This window comes from Prinia subflava, chromosome 1 (genome assembly GCF_021018805.1).
Source record: "Prinia subflava isolate CZ2003 ecotype Zambia chromosome 1, Cam_Psub_1.2, whole genome shotgun sequence".
Classification (NCBI taxonomy): Eukaryota; Metazoa; Chordata; class Aves; order Passeriformes; family Cisticolidae; genus Prinia; species Prinia subflava.
This window is the reverse complement of record NC_086247.1, coordinates 39,868,883-39,891,898: the sequence shown is the minus strand read 5'-3', so window position 1 is coordinate 39,891,898 and position 23,016 is coordinate 39,868,883. Positions and strand designations below refer to the sequence as shown.

At 40.4% G+C, this 23,016-nt stretch overlaps 1 protein-coding gene across 1 annotated transcript in view; it reads left to right on the top strand.

Moving 5' to 3' along the window:
- The first annotated feature begins 2,987 nt into the window (after window positions 1-2,987).
- Window positions 2,988-23,016, top strand: part of RGS20 (regulator of G protein signaling 20) — a 41,401-nt gene continuing 21,372 nt past the window's right edge. The window contains exons 1-2 of the mRNA XM_063394207.1: window positions 2,988-6,974; window positions 9,316-9,318. Of these exons, the coding sequence (XP_063250277.1) occupies window positions 6,852-6,974; window positions 9,316-9,318 (126 nt within the window). The 5' untranslated portion in view covers window positions 2,988-6,851. The remainder of the gene's footprint in view (window positions 6,975-9,315; window positions 9,319-23,016) is intronic.

The window sequence follows — 23,016 nt, the reverse complement described above, 5'->3', positions numbered from 1 at the left end:
GCGACGGCGGCCTGCGAGGGACAGCCCGCCCCGCCCGCGCCTGCGCGCGGCCCGGCCAGTGACTGCACGGCTGTGAGGGTGGAAGTGTACGCGGGTGTTTAGAGCACAAAAATACACACATGTGTATATTTCTGCATATGCCATACAGCCATAGGATGGCTTTGGTTGGAAGGGACCCTCAAGATCATCTGATTCCAAACCCGCTGCCAGAGGTGCGGCCCAGGACAGTGGGTGCCCATTGTGGGTCATTTCGAACTTCTTGTCAACCAACACCCCCCAGTCCTTCTCCTCAGAGCTGCTGTCAGTCCGTTCCCTGGCCAGCCTGTATTTGTGCCTGGGATTGCCCTGACTGACATGCCAGACCTGTGTATACGTGTCTGACTTTGTACAGGGGATCTAATCCCGTTCTGGGAGAACAGGAATAGAGCATGAGCCCACAGGTGCCCACCTGAGCTATTTGCAGAAACGGCTCGGCTTTTCCACCGAGACAGCTCGAGACTGGGAAGGAAACTTGAGAGTAAAGGCCCAAGTGTTTCAGAAGCTTTGGGCTTAAACTTCGTTTCCGAGGAAAAAAATCTCCGTGCATTCATCTGCTGAGTGAGGTTTTCCAGTCATACCATGCTGAAGTGCACAGACACGCCACTCCCTGTCAGAAATGATCCCAAAAAGTCATTATGCTAACATGTAAGGAGAAAACAAAAATAATCAGGGTTCTGTGTGTGAGCAGATCAAGAGAGCCAATGTAGAGCTGGCTTAGAGCTGGTCTGCTGCTAACTTAATTTTTCTAGGGTCTCTGAATTTTCCATTTAGAGGATACACTGTTCTTTAAATTATGCCTGGCCAGTATCTCGGGGCGGGGCGGGGTTTAACTCCAGGACAGTTGTCACTGTGGTGCTGTTTTATACTTCTTCCATTGAATTTTTCTTTCTAAATGGGTCTTCCTTCATACCACAAAAAAAAAAAAAAAAAAAAAAAAAAAAAAAAAAAGAAGAAAAAAAAAAAACTTGTTTTTTTCATAGCACAAGCACAAATCCCAGGTACAGTCCAAGTAACAGCATTTGAATGTCTTTATGCTTCATCAGAAAAAAGCTCTCTAAGCCCTGTGCACACTCTGTGTCATCTAGTCTGTAATAAATAGAGACTAAATAAATCCATTACTGTGATTCCATGGATTACCAAACATGTGGGACTTAGAGGTTTAATCTAGCAAATTAGTGTTCTTGCACATTGCTTACTCACAGTGATAAGAAATGCTGGCACAGCTCCTGATCTCTAGCATGCAATTCTCCACACAATTTTGAAAAATTCTGTTACTTTGAAAGTTTTTTTTACTTGAATCTAATTTTTTGCTTCATGGCTAAGAGTTAGAATTTGGCCTTATTTTAACCAGCTCCCCTTTTCAAAGAGTGTTTGTAACTTCTGTCCTGTGGCACACAGTATTTCCTGCTTCTGCTCTGTCTGTTTATGGTATGTCTCACTTGCCAGTCCTTTTGTGTCCAGCACTGAGCATCTGGAATAAACATATGCACCTTTTCCACAGTCATTTTAAATCATGTTACCACTGATGATACATATGGCTCTACCCATTTTATAAAGAAACCAAAGGCAAAGGTCTTGCAAGATAAACAGAACTAGGCTTGAAGCTTTTTAAATGCAATTTGCATAATGAAGGCATGTGCTGGTTTTGGCTAGGATTGAATTCATTTTTTTTACAGTGACTTGCATGAGGCTATGTTTTGATTTGTGCTGAAAACGGGGATGTTTTCATCACTGCTGAGCAGGGCTTGCACAGCACCAAGGCCTCTTCTGCTCCTCCCTCTACCCCACCAGTGAGAAGGCTGGGGGTGCACAAGGAGTTTGGACAAGACACAGCCAGGACAGGTAACCCCGACTGACCAAGGGGATATCCCACACCCTATAACAGCATGCTCAACATATAGAGCTGGGGGAAGAAGCTAAAATAAGGGGAGATATTTGGAGTGATGGTGTTTGTCTTCCCAAGTGCCTGTTATGCATGACGGAGCCCAACTTTCCTGGGGATGGCTGAACACCTGCATGACAAAGGGAAATGGTGAATTAGTTCCTTGTTTTGCTTTGCTTGCATGAGCAGCTTTTGCTTTTGCCATTAAACTGTCTTTACCTCAAACCATGAGTTTTCTCACTTTTACTCTTCCATTTCTCTCCATTCCATGGGGGAAAGTGAGGAAGCAGCAGCTTGCTGCTTAGTTGCCAGCTGGGGTTAAATCACAACAAGGCTTCAAAGGTCTGTGCAGTGATCCTGCAAGCTACCACCAGCACATCAGGCTTTGCTTCCATGCAACTGTCTCAGTTATCCACAGTAATACTTCTGCCCAAACCTCAAATTGTCCCAGCAGTGAAAACACTGATGACTTTGTGCATTCTCTTACCTAGGCCAAATATGGTATTCTTCTATCTTCACCCTTCCAAGCTCTGTCCAATAGTTTAGGTAAACCCTTGGGAACTGGATCAGCGCCTCTTAATGTGCATTTCCAGCTTCCAGTTTGAAGACACAGAGTTGCTCCTCACTGTGTGCCCAGATGTCTAGCGGGGTAATGTCCTGAATCCTTGCTTAGATGGGCAAAGCCATTTCTTCTGCCAGGGATCTCCTATTTCAAAGAGATCATCCAAAATGCTGTAGTCTTCTTTTCTCAGCATATTTCTCCCAGCCCTTTAGCACAATTCTGGCTTAACCCAAGAGTACCACTGTACTCTATCTGAACCTGAGTACAGGTATGCACAAGATCATGGTTCTCTCACTTCTGGTTCCTGCTTCCAATATTGTTTCAGTACCTTACAGTAAGCAGAAAATAATAAGTTCATGGTTTCAGTCTGGTTCCCAATGTGATCTCTTGTTCAGAATATGCATCAGGTCATCAATGGCCTTTTTATTTATAGCAGACTATTTTTTTGCCTAATTCCACCACCTGCAAGAGTTTATCACCATCCATTCAGCCTGGAGTCTGGCTAAAAGGAGATGGATTGCTATTTGCAGTCAGAATTTTGATACGACAGCAACATAATCATTTGTCTGTAGAAAAGAAGTTTTAAAAGGTGTGATTTGGCATATTGACTTTATCATAAATTTCATTTCCCAGGCTGTTGAGAGGCTACAGTAATATATTTCCCTGTAACTCTTCTGTAACTTTGTAGTGGTTACAGAACTATGAAAGTATGCATCTAATAATTTAGCAGAAATGCAAAGAAGGGAGAAATAATTGTAGTAGTGATTACTTTTTTTTTTTTTTTTTTTTTTTTTTTTTTTTTTTTTTTTTTTTTTTTTCCACAGATTCCTGGAGGTATAGTAGTGAACCCAATGTGCCATGTTAAAGATTGCAAACAATATATTGTTCCTGAATATACAAAGTATACAGATATATTTAGTTTACATAGTCTTCTATGGCAGGTAAGGGAATAAAGGCAAAACATTAACACAAAGTTTCTATAGCTCTGTGAGGGAGAGTCATGTCTCACATCTCTTCGTGAAGCATTCTTCATGTGTACAGACAAGGTGTGTAAGTGTGGTACTCCATCCAACAACTCTCCTGGGTTAAGAGGGCAGGGCATTGATTCGTAACTCTTGAATGAGATACGTACTGCAGAGGGTAGGAAGAAATTAGCAGCTTTCATAATACAGAAGGGTCTTCAACAGAGTGTAAAAAGCACCTGGCTGGAGTCTGTTCTGTTCAACACACTCAGAAATGTTTGAGAAAAGTGAATAGCATAGTAGAAACTTTGCTGGTGACAGTGTTCCTCCTTTGACAAGTGCACAGTGGAATTGTGAATCTCCTTGTCAGAGGGTGTGGGTAAGCTACCAAGAGGTGCTCTTATCCACATCTTCAAACGCTTGGAGACATCTGAAAATTTTCACCAATGTGAGTTGCATGAGGCACTCTCTGTGTGAAAGAACTTCATTGCATTGCAAGGGAAATCTTTGAGGAAGGGAAGAACTATACAGTTATTACAGAAGCCTGTCTTCTGTGCCTGTCACCACTGTGACAGCAAAAGGCAGTTCTCAGCAACCACTACAAACCCATCCTGTGTCATCAGCTCGGAACATCCCATGGTACTTTATGTGTGCTGGTTGATTCTCTGGATCTTGCTAAAGGTAATGACTGTAAAAGTGCTGTGCACCTATTTTTTGACAAGCATCTATCCTTTAGGAGTCAGGTATGCAAAACAATTCTCATTTAGCTATTTTTGGTCATATCAGTGCTTGTCCATTAACTTCTGGCAATGCAGCTTCACTTGTAGTTGCTATGTTTAGATGCCTTTATTGACGTGTGAAACAGAGTGAAAAGTGAAAAGCATATCAGCATGCAGGAATAAAAGTCATCCATTTCCTGGATCACAAAGAGTAAGAATGCTCAATAGTTTAATACTAGAAAATTAATGCAGATGAGTCATCCTCACACTAGAACTACAGACAGCTGGATCGTGAATGTTTTTCTGTGGTCCTTTCTTTTTTTGTAATAAGAACACTTATCATTGTCTATCACATATTCTCTGAATTACAGAGGTGTTTTGCACACCTGCCATTTAACCTTTCAGCATTCTGTACATCAACTGGATCCTGAATGTCTGCACAAGTATTTAATGTGTAGAAACAGATGCTTTGAAATTTTATCCAAGCAAAACATACTTAGAAGGTTAGGAAAGTGAGCACACTTCCCTAATTCACAAAATGTTAAAGTAATTTTTTTTTCTCTGTAATTGTGGAGGGTTGAAGACACCTCATTGAAGAGATCTCCTTGCATGGCAACAGAAGTAGTTTTTCAGTATGCAGAGATGTGGAGTACTTCATTAGATGTTTGAATGAATTAGATGTCTGAGGAATTATAGCAAGATTGGCCCATTGTGAAATGGATTTTTACTGCTTAATATGTCTCTGTTTTCTCCTCTTATTTTATCTTCATTTTATTGTGTGTGTCGTGGTGGGAAAAGATTATTTTGTGAGTATCCTTTTTAACAAGTAACACCTGCTTCCTGCAGATGATACAGACTTACCTGACTTCTAGGTCATAGATGATTTGATAGATCATAGATCACTGGGATCATTTTTCTTTTAATTAATCAGATTCTGGCCCAAAGGATCTGGCAAAGCTAATATGCCACAGTTGTGCATATATTGTAACAGGCAACCTTCTGATTACTCCATCACCTCTTTGAAATTAGGTTTTACAAGCTCAGTGAACAAACCACACATAATTTATCTGCAATAGGAGTGATCTTTCTGAAAGAAATATAAACTAACATGTTATTGTAATAAATATATCTTCTATTTTTTCCCCTACTATAATGGAACAATGCTGTAATGCCAAAAAATTGAAAGTGAAGAGCTATGCAAAAACAGGAACAGAAAGGCCAGTGCAGGACTGTTTGTAGCCTTGAGAAATAATGCATCTGGGGTTAAAATGGTAGAGTGCATTACTTTAGAGAGTAGGGACATGTGTCTCTGTCTCATGTACATTCCCTTCTCTATTGAAAGCTGAAGAGTCTCCAGCCACTTTTTGAGCCTGCAGCATCTCCTACTTTCACCATCAGTCTGTTGCTTTGTGCCAACAGTTTTTGTCTCTGCAAGGAGGTCCACAGCTAGAAATCTAGGAGTGCTTTTCTTTCAGAAATTGCTGCAATACCAGGTGAAATAAAGCTCACCTCTGGGTTAAATTTTTTAAAAAATGAAAATAAAAAATAAATCCCCTAACTTCATCCTCTCAGAAAAAAGTAAAGTCAGAACAGTAGGTTTTTGGAGAAAAAAGGGAATTCTGAGCTACCCAGTGCTGCTGATGGTAAGCCTGGCTAGAGGACAGGAAAAAAAAAAAAAAAAAAGATTGTTTTCCTAAGCCTCAGCAGCAGCTCTGACAGAGTCAGCTTATTACTGGAGCTTATGCTACAGCTTTCTGTAACAGTTTACTGTATGATGACTTCTAGTGCAATTTACCTTGTCAAGCCTCATTGTTCTTAGTTTTTCTCCTCAGCATTTACTGGATTTCTGTTAAAAGAGGACAGGAATGTGACCAAGGCAGCACTTCTCACAAGAGATGCTGTTTGGGCAGATGTGTTGTATCTACCTTGTATCTACAATGCTGAATTGTTGCAACTTTGGACTCTTGCTAGAAAAAAAAATAGACATATTTTTCAGCTTGAAAAAGGATGTAGACAATAGCAAGTGAACATTGGCAAAAGCTTGGCAGCCCTCTATTCAGCTGGGACAAATAATGTATTAATAATCTTCCTGGAGCCTTAGTCCTTATATTTAGTGTGTCTCTATCCTGGGACACTGCGGCTCATGTGCTGTTTTCACTGGCATTGCAAGGATTAGCCATCTGTTCAGTCAATGAGGAAAAACATGTGATTGGCAGGTACCACTGACCTAAGACAGACATCTCCATTTGGTGCTGCCTGCCTCTTTCAAGTTGTAAATGAAATACATTCACTCTGAGATGATAAAAAGTGTCTCATGATTGTTACAGCTTGTTTCTCTGGCGTGTTCAATCACCCTATGCCTGTCTTTCTCCTTTGCAATTTACTAAAACCTACAAAGTTGTAAATCTAATCTCTAAGCTGGCACATGCTGAAGGGATGAGACACTGCAGATATCTGAGGGCAGATAATCCTGTTTGTCTCCAGAACTGTAGAGGCTGCAGGAAGAACTGGCAAGCTGCAAGAGGCCTGGACATTTGTCCATCAGCATAAGGACAAGCAATCTTTATGTTGTTGTCATTCAGCCCAATGTCTGGGATCTGGTTTAGTTTCATCACTAAATATAAGTCATGCTTTTCCTAGAAAGGTCACTGTAAAATTTGATTCCGAAACAGCCTTTTTATTTCTCGATGTGGAGGCAAGTTGTGCTCTACTTCAGGACTCACAGCTACCATGCAGACAACTGTCAAGCAAAGGAGAACCTCCAAAATGAAGATGAAGCAGATATTAAAGCTGCACAGTGGATTTTCAAGGTAAGAAAAAAATGCAGGATAAGTTATCCAAATGTCCTGTAAGAGGGGGTGAAATGGTGTATCTGGAAAAAAGGAGAAAGAAAATATTAATGTCGTGAATAACAGCCATAGACTGTTTATCACCAAGACATCACTATTCATGTAGTTTTCCTTTTTCCTGAGCCTCATCCCCTGCCCTCTGTTGCTCAGCATGCTGCAACCACAATGACAAAGGAGGTGGTGATCCGCCTTCCCATTAAGTGTCTGCTTTCAAAGAATATAACAACCACATCCATCTAACAAAAATTATTCATATTTTGCAAAGCTTATCTGTTGCTAAAAGTGTGAGGGAAAATATGTTGCTTCATGGTGTTCAGACACTGAAGAGTTACGCAGTTTTTACTGATACTGTGTCAGATTATTTTTATTGATAGTTCACAAAAGATGATATGTCAAAGAAATCAAACTGTGTAATACTGAAGTTTACTTGGGAGTTGCAGTAAATCCCTTTTAGTGAACCTGTAGAGTTATTCTTTAATTAAAAATAACAGTCATGATCTCCTAGATTTTGTCAAAAGCCTGAAAGCTGCCTGAGGGGTGAAGTGATTTTATTTATTTATTTATGCATGCTCTTATGCAGCACAGCAAGAGGGACAAATGCAAGAAACTGTATCTTACCCAAAACTGTAGCTTTGGGGCAAAAGTGGTGCACCATTCTGCATCATAGGGAAAAGGAGGCGATAGCAAATTCCTGCACTCCTGGAACCACAAAGGTTGTCTTTTTTCAGACTTAAAACCAGCATAGAGAGAGGCTAAGGCATCCAGTTGAGTTTGTTGGCAGGGTCAGTGAAAGATAAGACATGTGAAGAAGCCATTCCCAATTCCACCTCTGCCTTACAAACACTCAAGTTAAAACTAGAATTGATCTCTCCATCCCATTTCCTTAGCCAAAGTATATTCATTTCTAAGAGACCATTTCATTTGAATCATAGGAATGCACTTATCAGAAGTCCTAAATGACTTTCATTGCTTTTGCTGAGGGGAAATGCTCGGCCTGATTTGCTGCTATCAGAAAACTTTTTTGATCATGAACAAAGTACACTCTGTTCAGAATTTCATGTTGCTCTGTCCTGTTCTCTTTCCATTTGGCACATGAGCCTGGGAACTTCTTGACCCTCTTGAAGGCAAAAAGGGGTTTTGTCATAGGCCCAATGGCTCCTGAAGTTAACCACTGACAGTCATAGTTTCCGAAACGCAGATAGTGAGTTCTTCATAACTCATGTCTCCATTCATTTCTCATTGAGCCATCCTTTCATTGAGTCCAGGTGAATTGTTCCCTTCAGCTTGCTGACTGCTTTTGGGGATATCACCTGAATTTGTAGTTTGTTGCTGAGTCTCTGAGAGCATGGTGCACAGGACTGAGTCAGCAATCTCACAGAGGATAACTTCTTATTTCTCTGCCAAAAATTTATCTATAAAGGCACATAAATGCCACTGGAAGGTTCATAGCCAGCTGCTGTCCACAGTTCCTTTAACAGCACTGCTGTCAGCTTCCCTTCTCCTGCATGCTATGTGTCCTACTTATTTTATTTAGTGCTTTTGTTTCTAATTGCTGCAGTTCTACTGATGTGGCTCTCATCACTGGTAGCAGAGACAGCCTGCAGGGTCTGTCCAGGAGATGCTCTGTAACCACTTCCTGAGCTCAGCTGAGTTGAAATTGCTGTGATATGGAAGCTCAGGTATGAGGCTATGTTCTCAGGGGGAACATGTCTCCAAAACTTCATAAACCATATCAGCAAATGATCCTTTCATATATGTAATGTAAGCAATGTTACTGGTAGCTAATGAGTCTACAAGGATGGTGTTAGTGGTAGGAAGTTAGAAAACTTACCCATCTAGAAGTGTGTATAGCCCTAAGGCTGGAGAACTAAAATAAACTGCAGAATTTACTTTACACGGGAGGGAAATGCCTTTTACTGAAAGGGAAACAGAGCACAGAGAGTTTACATGATTTCCTAGTAATATTGAGAAAAATAACTTGAAGTTTGTAAGGTTCAAGACCAATTCATTACTTACACTTCCAGGATAGAGGAGATCACATTAAAACTTTTTTTCTTAATTAGTCCTTAATTATTAATGTGGTGTTGAAGTGTACAGAAAGTTTAGATTCTTTTGGTAAAGTATTTCTATATGTGGCACTGGTTGCTATAGAGAGATTATGTTCACATAGTAATTTGTGTGACTGACAGGGTCCTTGATCAGACTGATTCCGCAGTCCTCATTAATTCCCATGTTCCCTTCCACTGTAAATGAGATTTCGGATTTGGTACTTCTCAGTGTGACTGGTGGCTGTTTCTGAGAGCAAGTTGGCATCTAATTCAACACGCCAAAGAGTAAAAATGTCAAAATATCAAATAAATTTTTCATTTAAAAAAAAGATCAAAACCAAAACAAACCCTAAATATTTTAATGGAACATTTGAATTAGGTTTATTTATTCTGGAATGTGCTTTCAAAGATAAACTGAATTACAAAAGAAATGTTTTTGAAAAGTGGTAGGCAGAGCTTAAAGGCCTTTCAAATTCTCTTCATGACATTTAAATTAACTCAGCAAGTTGTTTGCTATCTCCATTTGCATTGCATAAAAAGCTTTTCTCTCTGGCATGTTTGCATCTTGATTTATAAAAGTGTTAAAGAGCAAAAGCAAATAAACTGCTTTTTAGCTACAAGGACCTTCTTAACCTAGAGCTAACACAGACACATATTAATGTATGCTCCCAAGGAGCTTTTTGCAAGTAAACAAAATAAAACACCCCAGAAACATTACATTGCATAGGGAGCACAAGGTTTCATATACATCACAATTTTTCCCCCTATGAACAAAATTTAGCCAAAGTCTTGTTCCACAGAGCTCATTGCTGTCCATTCCTCTGAAGAGAATGCGCTCCAGAGAGCTGCCGCATTTTAGTTCATGTGCAGACTACACCTGGATAGAACCTGTTTCACTTATAACATAATAGTGGTTTCTATCCATACAGTCTCCAGATTTGGTTGGGTTTACATGAATGATAACACCTACAGACAACAAGTGGGCAAATGCAGATAGGAAAGCAGTGTCAGGGCTCTGAGGGCGTTAATGAGTGTTCATGTCCCTGACCAGCCTCAGCTGGGGCCTCCACCCTCACCCATGGATCCAGCAGCTGTATTTAAGTTTAGCCCACAGGGCCTGTTCTCTTGAGCTGAGCCTGAAGGAGTGATGGTCTCCAGTCAAGTAACAGCCATATAGTGGAGCCTCCCACCCTGCGCTGACTTCCTGGCTCAACCTTGGCTGTCATCTGTCAGCGTGGGCTTGCCTGGTGGTTGTGGGTCTTGGTTGTAAGTCTGATCTGAAGAGCTTACTTCCACCTTGCTGTGATACTATTTTATGATCTGGATCTTTCTTGAATTTGTCTGTATGTTAAGTTTGCCTTGCTCAAGTACTGGGGGTGGGATGTGGGATCCCTTTGCTTCCAGCTCACCTTCTGTGAGAGAGCAACCCTGTTCTTGCTAGGGATTGAAGCAGAATCCTTTCCAGCTTCTGCTGACATTTGCCTCACCTGTAAGGGCTTTCTTTCCTCCACAAGGCATGGAGCAGAGAGGTGAAGAAAGGCATAGTGGTTAAGTGAGAAGGTATGTGCCAAGGAGATGCAGAGAGCAAGTATTAATCCTCCTTAAGCAACAACCTGTAGACTGAGGCACCATGATACCTGGTTATACCAGCATGGCTTTTCTGCTTGCCAAGTCCTATCCATTTCAATTCTGTGTGGAGGACCATGGAGGAGAAAGGAATAGAGGTGACCTCGTCCCTGATAAGTACCAGCTGTGTTAATTACCCAACACAGCCTTGCCCCTGATGAGTCACAGATACAGCCAATATCCAAGTATGATAAAAGGGAGTGGGTTAGCTGCTGGGGTCTCAGGGTTGTAGTTTCCCTGAGATTCTCCTTGGGGTTGCTGTTCCCCAAGGTAATAAGGGTTCCCCCAGGGTTGCTGTTCCCTGGGAGTTTCCCCTGGGTTGCTGTTCCCAGAGGTAATAAGGTTTTCAGTCTTCTCTTTGCCCTAAGTGTTACACACCAGAGGTAGAGACGACAGGCTGAGTCCGCCGGTGCACATTTCCAAGGTTGTTTATTCTTCATTATCTCAGTCCTTTCTCAGCTCTGCCAGGCACTTCCCTGGCAGGGTACCTTATCTTAGTTCTTTCTCAGCTCTGCAAGGTGTCTCAGCAGAGCAGGACACGCAGCAGACTGGGTGGATCAGAGAGCCCCGCACCTTATGTACAGTCCCCTTGACCCAACCACTGTCCGAGACGTATTTTTTATTTACAAAATTTTACCAATACCTATTACCTATGCTAACATGTCAGTTCTACTCTAAACCAATCTCTAAAACCCAACTCAGCACAAGATGGGGGACGAGAACAAGAACAAGGAAGACAGGGGCCACTCCCCAATTCCTCCATCTTGTCTCTTCAGCCCCATATGCTAAGAATCCTAATTTCTGTATTTATATTCTATAATAAACCATCCACTACTTATTTCAAATTCTTAGGATTTGTGATTCTTCCTGCATGTGAGTGTTCACTCCCATGGACAGGAATCAGAGTCAGTGTCCTCTTGGGATCTGTGTGGGTCTAACTGACCCCCCCTGTCTTGATCCCAGACCCCCCGGTCCGGTCTCCAAACCCTCCAGGGTGGCCAGAGGGATGTTCTAGACTCCGACACTGGGGAGGAATCTTGAGGGAATGAAAGAATTGTGAAGAAGGATTCTGGGGAGAGAGAATCACTGCTCTGAGGTCAGTCTGGGTGTGCAGTTAGAGCCTGTTGCTGGAACCTGCAGTCACAGTCTAGCTGGGCAAAAGCCTGCAGTCAGAGGATGCAAGGGAAACCTGCAGCAGGAGCTTGCTGCAGCCAGAGTCAATGAATGGTTGGAGTCAGGGTGGCTGAGCTGTAAAGAGGAATAAACCAGGACCCTTTTCATGCTGTGATAAACACGAAGTCTGTGTCTCGGCTTATTTCTACCCTCTAACAAGAGGGCTGCTGTAACAGGGCTAGGCAGAAATGGGAATGGCCTCAAGCATGATGCCTGAAGGAGCAGCCCCAGGGAAGTATGGCATCCTTTATCCCTTGTCTAGCTGATTGCAGCTCTGCAGGAATCCTTTGACCTTGGAGATGTCTGATGTTATTTGATGAACTGCTTGTAATGCGGAAGTCATTTGTTATGTAGTCACCTAAATTATTTGGCAACTGCTGTGAATCATAGCTTCTTTGGTAAAATAGGAATCCATTCACAAACAATTCCAGGAAGGTCAAAAATCATAAAAGTTGTTATTTGCTAGGGAAGACATGCCAGTTGGGTAATTGCACTGCTTTTATTCAAGTACTCCAAATGTCTTCAGCTGATGAGTGCTGTCAGTCATTAATTGCTATTACTCTTAGCAGTCTGTCTCAAGTCAGATGTTGTCTTTATCTTTTATAAGAGTAGGAAAAGTCCTGGTATTAGGAAATACACTCACCCTTTTCAGTCAATATAATCCCCACCAAGTACACTTCCATGTCAGGAGTGTTTATTTGGTGCAGTAAGTTTTTCATACTTAGTCATAGTAGTATTTGTGTGTCTGGCAGCTTGTGATTGTCAGAGGGTGTTGTGAACAGATGAAGCAGTGGCTTAGACCAAGAACACACTTCTTGTGTTCTTCTGAACAGGTCTTGAACATAGTTAAACAGGTTGAAACATAATTTAACAGTCACATATTAGCTCTTATGTTTGATGGGCAGAAGATGCAAACACTATGGCTAGGGACTGAACCACTTTCAGGTGCAGCTAGAATTCTTTGTCTGTGCCAAAACAGTTATTCTTACACAGCAGATGTAAAATTTGAGACTTGTTTGATGCTGTTTTATTCAGGAGCAAGATTTCAAAGGGAGACAATTCTGGGAGAGATATAGAAGTATTATGGGGCATTTAGAACCACCAAGTTATAACCAACTAGTCATACTGACAACGTCTTTGATGATACAGTATACTGTTTGATAGGGAAAAGAGTGTGTATTTTGCCAAATAGTTATAGGTTAAGATAATAAGGTGAAATCATATGCTCTTAATTTTAAAGGTAAGCAAAGTTATTTCTAGGGCTGGAGAGCAATATCGCTCTGTGATGTTCTCCAGTGGTTAATTTTGTTTTCTGGACGTGTATCCTTTATAACAATAGTATATCCTGTCCCTGAAGTGCTTTTACTAGTTAAGAAAGGGCTACTGCTGCACATTTTTACAGACTCTATCAACCCCTATGAGAGCTGCAGTGTTGTCTTTGTTTCAGCTGGGATAAAGTTAATTTTCTTCCAAACAGCTGGTACAGAGCTGTGTTTTGGATTCAGTGTGAGACTAACATTACCAACAAAGTGAAATTTTAGATGTTGCTAAGCACTGTTTGCCCTAAGTCAAGCACTTTTCCATTTGCCATGTTCTGGCAGTGAGTGGGTGCACAAAAACTGGGAAGGGAGCAGGACCAGGAGAACTGACTCAAGCTGCCCAAAGGGACACTCCATACCATGGGGTGTGGTGCCAGTATATGAACAGGGAACAGTTGGCCAGGAGGGGCGAGTTCAGCTCTGTGGGTCCTGCTGGGAGCAGTGGAGGAGCACAGTGTGCTGTGAACGGGGCACCTTCAGCAGACCTAGCCTTGCAAGATGTGCAGTGAGCCCCTGGCTTAGCTTTTGTAGGTGCATGGGATTCATTTTTAACTTGATGGCTACCCCTGCACAGCCTTGCAGAGAGTTTTCATGCTGGGTTTTCTTCCCATATTTCCCCCAGGTGTCCATAGTCTAGTCTGCTTCAGGCAGCTCAAACCATTAAATATAACTCCTTTAAAAACATTATCTTTTAATCTTTAGCATTATGCATCAAATCAAAGTAAGAACAGATGAATGTGGTTTAGGCAAGAAGTATTCTATTAGACAGGAAAAGTTGTGGGCTTTTACTGTGAGAGTGGTGGGACAGATTGTCTAGAGAGGTTTTGAAGTCTCTATCCTCAGAGGAATCCAAACCCTGCTCAGCACAAATCTAGAAAGCCTGAGGAGCAGAAGACAGAACTAGACAATATGCAGGGGCCCCCTTCCAATCTCAACTATTCTGTGAAACAAAGAGCTCTTCGAAGAGTCTTTCTTTTTAAACTGTTCTGTAATTACATGGCATAATAATATTTTTAATTCATAAATTCTTCTCTTTTTGTATCAAGAAACACTTTTCTGAGAATAGCTGGCTGTATCTCTCAGCATTGTCTACAAGCCAATAATAGCTGAATAGATAGCAATCATAGAGCATTCTTTTGTAAAAGTTGTCAAAATAATAATGTACTACACATTAATAGGTAGATTACTTGCATATTAATGGTGTGCAAATTTTCTAGTCCTTGTAGATAATTTGTACTAATTTGCAATAATGCGTTTTTCTAACTTAGTGATTTACATATTTTACTATTGAAATAGTCCTAAAGCTTCCTTTTCACATGTGCACCTTTGAAATGGGAAAAATGCAGATTCCTGGGCTGATTAAGATATTACTGTCAGAAAAAATTTAATGAATATGAAAACAGGAAGGCAAAGTGCTTTTACAGTAGTTCTGGAAATTTTTCAGCAAAACAATCCTAGACTGACCTGATTTACAGAGATTGTTTTTATTACTATGCAATGACCTTTAAGTAGAACAAAATGTCATGCTGATTAATAAATGACCTACTCAGCCTAAATCTAAATCAACTCATTTGTGGTAGGGGAACTTCAGATTTACAAATATGTTAATTTACTATATCCTTTCACTAGCAAGAATTAACAATTTACATAAAGGACACTGGGAAAAGCAGCATTTCTCTGGAAGACCACAGACACCTTCTTAGAAAGGCTTCTAGTTTGGGTGTCTGGAGTCAGAAGGAATTTACCTTTACTCCATGATATACCTGTCACATTCAAACTTGATGAAAGCAAATGACTTCCAGTAAAATACAAAATTAAAATGACGTAGCTTTCTGCATCACCAGGCCAGCATAATGCAGTTGGTGTTGCTCTGACTTGCAGTTCAGCCTCAGTGCCATGAGGTGTTAGAGATCACCCAGCACAGCATTCCCATTGTACTCTGATTCATTTCCAATACACCTTACTTCTAGTTGAAAGAGGAATTGATGTATGGGGTTGTTTCAGCTCATATTTCTTGGGGATTTCTGAGTGTCAGAGGAATCCTGAAGTACCAGATTAGCAAATCCTTCCACTGGAAGACACCAGGAGAATGATGTGGGGTGCAGTATCATGGTAATCACAGGGCCAGAATAGCTCTCCTATGAAGACAGGCCAAGAGAGTTGGGATTGTTCCACCTGGAGAAAAGAAGGTTCCAGGGAGATCTTAGTGCTGACTTGCAGTACCTAAAAGGGGCCCACAAGAAAGCTGGAGAGAGACTTTTCCTGAGGGCATGGAGTGACAGGACAAGGGGAAATAGCCTGAAACTGAAAGAGAGCAAGTTTAGATTAGATATGAAAAAGAAATTCTTTAGTGTGAGGGTGGTGAGGCACTGGAACAGGTTGCCCCGAGAAGCTGTGGGTGCCTCATCCTGGAAGTGCTCAAGGCCAGGCTGGATGGAGCTCTTAAGAAACTTGGTCTAGTGAAAGGTATGGGTTCATAGGGTGTGGGGAGTTGGAAAGAGATGATTTTGAAGGTCTCTTCCAACCCAACTCATTTTATGATCTAAGATTATCAAAGGTGATGGGTGAGAGTTTGAAAGTGTCATCTGATATTTGCTGCTAGGATCAGACTAAATATCCCTGTCTGCTGTTTAAATTCATTACTCCTTGCTGTATATACCGTGAGCATGAAGAGTAATCTACTTGTTCTCCTTGCCTGTTTGTATATAATGCATGCTACCCGACATGCATTTCTCATGAGTGGTGCAAAGACACAAAAATCATGATTTCCACACATGCTTTTTCACAGTAATTTCTTTCCACAAAAATTTCAAAGACTTTACAGGAAAATAAATGTTTATTTCAAGCCTTCTAATACTTACTTAGTCTTACATTTGCTGGCCCCTTCTGTGCAATAACAGGACAGTTTTTTATTCCCATTTATTTGCATCTTTACATAAAGCAGCTTTGACCAGTCAAAAAAGAGATCAGAATCCTATCACAAATATCTTAATTTTAAAGCCCAGCTCCACATTGCCAGTTGACAGCTAGGTGCATCTTTCTGAGAAAGTCAAAGCCATGCCAAGCTAGGAAATGCAAGGGAGAGACTATCACTCTTCTCCCAGAGACCACACGGGGGATGAAAACATCTTGTTTATGTATGGTGTAAGTAATTGTATATTTCTTCACAAGTATTAAAATTTAAAAGTGAGACAGGCAGAACATTATTCTTCCATCAGACTCATCCAAAACATCGGCTGAGGGTTAACACTTGAGAAATGGCAAGGATCTGTGAAAAGGTGGACTGGTCAAGCCTGGCTTGCAGCAGCCTGTGCCTGCTTACTGACAGTTCTGGGTGTCTCAGAAGGCTTGGCCTTTCCCAAAACCCCCTTCTGTCCTAATACTGATTCCAAAGCTTTCAGGAAATTAGATATTGAGATCTTTAACCAAACAGATATTTATTCTACTGCCTTAAGTGGTTGGAAACAGCTCAGGAGGCTAATTACCTTCAGTATTATACTTTTAGTATCATTCTCAAAATAAATCTAATCTAAAATATTGTATCAACTGTTAAAAGTAAGAACAGGCCAAAATAAATCAAGAGCTGCCCAATGATGCCTGCCAAGCAGCAGCTGATTGTCTCACAAAGTGTCACATCATTTTTTTCTGGATCACTGTAGGAAGCACTTAATTACTCTCACAAGGGGATGAAATTATTTTAAGGAGTTTAGAGATATCAGGTCTATGCTGAGGAAATCATACAGAAAAAGGGGAAAGGTTCAAATTTTTGTTGTTTATTCAGTTCCAGTTGTGAACACATCTTAATTTCAGGAAGTAGCTGTGATTTACTTTGGGACTAAATAAAGAAGAAAACAGCTCTCACTGTTCTGTTGACTTCACTGTTTCCTTTGAGAATAATCAAGTTAAGAGCAAAAACATTGGGTCAGGCTTAGACCAAAATAGGATAAATTATTTGTTCTTCAACTGTATAATAATTTATTATTAGAGGCAGGCAGATTATAATATGTTGAAGTATTAATTTTCCTGCATTGCAGTGTTTTTATTTTATAAAAAATCCATGGTAGTTTCTTTTTATTACCAAACCAATTTGTTCAAACACATGAACTCTTATGAGAGACAGTTGTCTTTGGGGAAGAAAATCTTCTTTTAGCAATTCCTTGCTAATGCTGTAGTTTAGTATCCCAGATGAGCTTTGGCAGTCACACTCTTTGTGCCTTTTGGTACTTGGAACACGGGCTCAGATTTGCAGAGGTGCTCCGACTGTACTGGCGAAGCTGCTGAGTTGATCCTCTCTGACCCCTTGTCCTGTTTTTTCATTTGCAAATTCTTGCTCTATTTACTGATTCACATTACCCAGGATTCTGCATGGTAGTGCACGGGACACCTATAACATTTATATTTGAATATGGGCTCTAAATAAGAGGATTAAACAGTGTTTCTCAGTTTACATCAGATCTTCTGAATGGTTTGGCATGAAATAGTTTTCCAGTCATAAGACTGACATAGTGAGTCACAACCCTTAAAAGCCAAGGACATTTCTTCCAACTAGCATAACCTAATGTTCACTGAAATGTTTGATTCTGAAAAAGAGTTGCTATTTTGATGACAGACTAGTCTTTCTCATTGTTCATACAGACTCTGTGCGGATAAATGCATCCACTTCACTTTGTGAATAGCGTCTTATTGAATGATTTATCTGGAAAACAGTGGCATGCTCTTGTTATAGCATTGTTTCAGACTCATAAAAAAAGCCTACACTTTCTCATTTATCCCTCTGGGTTCTAAACAGGCACACTTTAGACAGGTTCTTACCAACCTTTCCAAATCATCAGGAGAAGTAAGTTAGAGGTGTTACAGGATAGAGGAAGAGATTAGGCTATTGCAGACAGGACAATTTCAGTCCCACTTTTTCTTTTCTGTGTTTGATCAGGAGGTATGTTTGAAATAAACTGCAAGAAGGAGGATGGAAGAGATATGTTGTCTGTCCAGGAGGAGAACATGGTCTTTCAAAGCAGTGGTGTAACAGAGGGAAACAAGCTTCATGTTGTGGCCTTGTCAGAGAGTCAATTTGAACAGTGATGCACAAAGATAGGATACAAAAATAGGAATGTCCAAAATTCTATCCATTTGGAGTGCTGTTCTCCCTCTCTTGGGACAATTCTAGAATCCAGAGTAAAGTACAGTGCAGGTAAACATGATAGACAGCCCTGGAGTGGCCAGAGGAAAAGCCCAGCCTGCAGAATGGAGGGTCAGTCTCTCTGTACATCAAACAGGAGAAATGTGGTTTCACAGGAACACATGAAATGTCTCCCCCAAAAGCTCAGTTACTGTGAGCTGGTCTTTTGTTGGGTTTTTTTGTTGTTGTTTTTATTGTCTTGTTTGTTGGGGTTTTGTTTGTTTGGAGTTTTTTGTTTGTTTCTTTATTTCTTTGCAACTTGGGCTGTCTGTAACTACAGTCTCTCTAATCTAGGCAGATACTCCTATGGGGCAAAATCACAAAAGGCATCTCTGAAATAAATGTTTGTTAGGAATTCTTGAAGGAAACTCCAAGCCTTTCTACTCACTTTCACAGGGATACTCACTTTTAACAGAGATAATGACATCTTTAAAAGAGTATTTGTTTGGTACCACTGATAAATCAGTACACTGGGTTGGATAACACCTGAAGTTTTTCCCTTTTTCAAAATATTTTCACCCCTTCTCCTCTCTGTCATTCTTATCAAATCAGCTCCTTTTCCTCTCATCATCATTCATATGTCTTTTTAAGATGCTGGATAAGTACTCCTGGTCACCAGCTCAATCTAGTTTGCAATGAGGCAAATACAGTTTTCTCTTCATGCAGGACCAGCCTGCAACATCCTCATTGATACTGCCCTTTAACCTCATACTCTTCAGCAGTCTCTCATTGCCTGCTCTTTATTCTTTTGTTCTTCTTTTTCAAAGGAATTGTAGTGTATTTCTTCTTTCATGTTCTCCACCACCGATCCTATGCGTGAATTATATTTTCTCCCATCAGTCTTTTAACATGGGCTGCATAATTTTCCAATTGATCCATATTTTATAAGGTCCAAAACCTGATGAAAATTAATGGCAGAAATCACAGTGTCTTCCTTAGGAATCTTGTCAAGCTGGAAAGTTACTTGTGCAGCCACTTGGTGCAACCAGGCTTTCAGACTCACTTTGAACTACTCAGAGGCTCTGAAACCTCGAACTATTCAGGAACACTCGTTGCAAATTGCCCTGTTAATCTTCCTGTCTGAATCAGCTCTGGAGCATAACTACAAACTGCTCTATAAGACCTAAAAATTGCATCATGGCAGTTTTGATTTCTTCTTTAATTTGACTATATTTATTACCTTGCAAGCACATGTAGTAAGGACCCTGTGTAATAATTAGGTTAGGTGTGACCCAGAATATCAGAGATACTTCTGCAGGTCATGGTTGGATAGGTACCTCTTGAGTGACAGTGATACTGTGAAGATATTTTTACTTTTCATATCATTAAAAAAGTCCAATCAGTCACCTAATTTCCATACGGGCAGAGAAGAGGAGCCCTAATAGTGCAAGGAGGAACACTGCTTTGATACTAATCCTTAAATGTTGAGGTTTACCATTCAAATTGTAGGTGCAGAGTGACACCTTCTGGAAGCTTGCAATGAGTGTCCCTGAGCTGCTTCCTCCATCGTCTGGAAACTCACAATTCTTGTATGGAGAAGTGAATCTTTTTCTGATCAGCATTTTGACCAGAGATTTACTACAGGGTCTATCATGTCACTGGCACATACACTAACAGAACATGGTTGTGATGGAAGAGATTTTTCTTTTTAAATCAAGTCTGACCTGTAAGGATTTTCAACAGTTCCAAATAATTCAAAAGTTTATGTGGGGAAAATAGAGGATAGAATTAGAGATGTATGCTAACCTCATGGTTTAAAACAAAATGTACCTGGCATTATATTTTTAATTATTTAGTGTCATACATCAAGTGAGAGGATCAGAGAATATAGTGAAGATTCAATTTGCCAAACATGACAAATGACATGAATGACAGAGTTTCTTAGTGCATTTGCACTTCAGCAAAGATTTCATTTTTTGTGTGTGTCACACTGGAGTTTCTAATTAGACCTTCTCTGCCCAAGCCACTACCTTCCTGTGTCATCTGTAAATCTGACAGGAACTCTAAATCAGCAAGGATTTTAAGCACATGAGTTGGGCCACAGAGCACTGTCCAAGGGCTCACAGACCCCGCAGAGCCTGCACCCATCAGCTGGACTGGGCCAGACTGGGGAGCAGAACCATCACTGACCTGACTCTGAGGCTCTGAAACCCAGCATTCAATGCTATTACTGGAGCACATATCCTTATCTCTAATATTGAATTCTATCTCAAATGTTATTTCTCTTTAAGTTTCCTCTGCCTTACAAGTAATAAAGATGTGATATGTAGGAGTGGAAAAGAAACAGAGTTGTGAGTGGCAGCAGTGGAGGCTTCCTGCAGCTTTGGAGCAGACACTGGCTGATATAAATACTGAAGCTGAGGGTTTTGTCAGAACATACATATGGGACTGGACAACCCTGAGAAAATACCTTATAGTGATGAAATAATTATCAAAGCACGAAACAGAGCCACCAACTGCAAAAATTCTGCCTGCACTGAGCTCTAAATCAAGTCTAACCATTCTGATAATGTTTCAAGCCCTAATGTAATGCAATCACAGGTTTCAGCATCAGATCTTGAGGAAATCTAATCCTCCAGCAAAAGGCTGAGATGCCCTGTGACTGCATGAACGACATGACAGTGGGACTGTCACACTTCGTCTTACACAAAATAAATTCTATCGATTGATTAACACACCGCTATTGATGTTGATGAAAAATTAAATATTATTTTGTTGATGAAAACTTAAATAAAAATTAGCTAGCAGGCATCCCTGCCTGTTAGAACAACTATTAAGGACAACTTAATTAATGCTCTGTGGGACCATATTACTCTGTGGTCTTACATGTTTGAAGATGCTAGTTTATCCTTCCTCTGAAAGATGGGTTTATCTTTGAACCTATATTTCCTACTTGAAACCAACTACTGGTAGATCCATAAAGAAAAGTGGCTTACACCTGCAAGAAACTGGTGTTGAAAAAGCACAAATATTTAAAAGTTCAGCAAAGCTGCTTCCCATAATATCACTTCAAAATATTATGTTCATGTCAAAATATGTTTATTTAAATGTATCTTTTATTTTCTTTTTCTTTTTACATTTTCAGTTAAGGAGTAGGGGAAAGTAAATACTAGAATATGGCTGATACATAAAGAAAATTGCAGTTCAGCTGATGTCCCTGGAAACTCATTCTCCTTCTGAAAATATCTCCTTTCCCAGAAAAGCCCATCACAAAATGATTTGTAACAAGTGCATTTTAGTGTCAATGAAAAAGGTAAAAAATGTCTTCTTACTCTCTGTTTGAATTGCTCCCTAATTCACTATGAATCAACTCCATTCAATGGTCTAGAAACTCTCTTTTTAACAGTTTAAGGGATCAGGAAACACTGAAATAGATCAGAACACAAAAGCTGCCATACAAATGTGTCTGACCCCTCCTTAGGCAGGGAGCAGAAGTTCAGGTACAAGACCAGCAATCAGCCCTCACACCTTTTGGGGCAAAAAGGCCCCAAAAGAGCTGGTCCGTGCATTATGTCACCCGTTGATATATGACTGCAGGAATGGTGGAATAAAATGTTAGTAAAATACAGATACATGTCCTGTATTATCTTTCTTATCACTTATTCTGAACAGTGAGGACAAATTTAAAAAAAAAAAAAAAAAAAAAAAAAGGTGACATACAAGTTTTCACTAAAAATACAATAAAATAAATAAAAACAATAACAGATTTCTTCATTTCCACAAAGGCAAAATTAGAAAAACCTGTTAACTGGACAAGTTTGCAGAAAGAGGGAGGGTGGAGTCTAAGAAACATCCAAAGAGACAATATTAAATAGCAAAGGTACCCTCATATAAAGCCATCCCTTTCTGATTTAGAATAAAAGAAAACTACTGCATAATGGATAGAATTTCCTTCTGAAGAGCTTATGAGTCTAATGTGAAATATTCAAGAAAGTCAAGTAAAGGGTGGAGGTGGGTTTTCTAATGCCTGATATACTGGTAGATAATATCAATATTGAAACCACATCTCCTGATTTATTATTTACTTTGTATGTTACAGAAAAAAGGTGCCACTATATGGAGTAATTATATTAAATACACAGCTCACATGTAAGCTCTCAATTTTCCATAACTTATTTTTTGAAACAGAAACAAGTGCAAATTCAAATGCTCCCATGCCTTGCTAGATTGACACTTTGCATTCTCTCTGTCCCAGGGAAGTTGAATTAACCTGAACAGAGTAGAGCAGTAGAGGGGACCAAGAGTAAGGTCACAGAGACACATGCAGAGCAAGCTGCTCTGATGACTGAGGGAATTTTCTTTCATGCATGAGAAATGTGTGCTCACATTCCTTTAGAGAGAGAAAGGGTTCCAGTCTGTGTCTCTCAGCTTTCTCAACTCTAAACCCCATTTCATCAAAGTCCAAGCCCCTGTTTATGCAGTTCTGTCTCACACAGCTGGACATCAGCCTGCAGCCATCATTCAGGGAGAAAGGAAGAGAAGATGACTACGTTAACAATTCTGTGAGGACTTTATGCCTCCACACCATTCAGCTGTTTCAGGAGGTGGTTGTGCACACATGCAGTGGTGCAGAGGTACCTGCCTACAGAGTGAGACAGAGTTTCCTACAAACTCCAGTCACTGGAAGATAGTTAGCTTAGGTGGCTTTGTTTATCTAACAT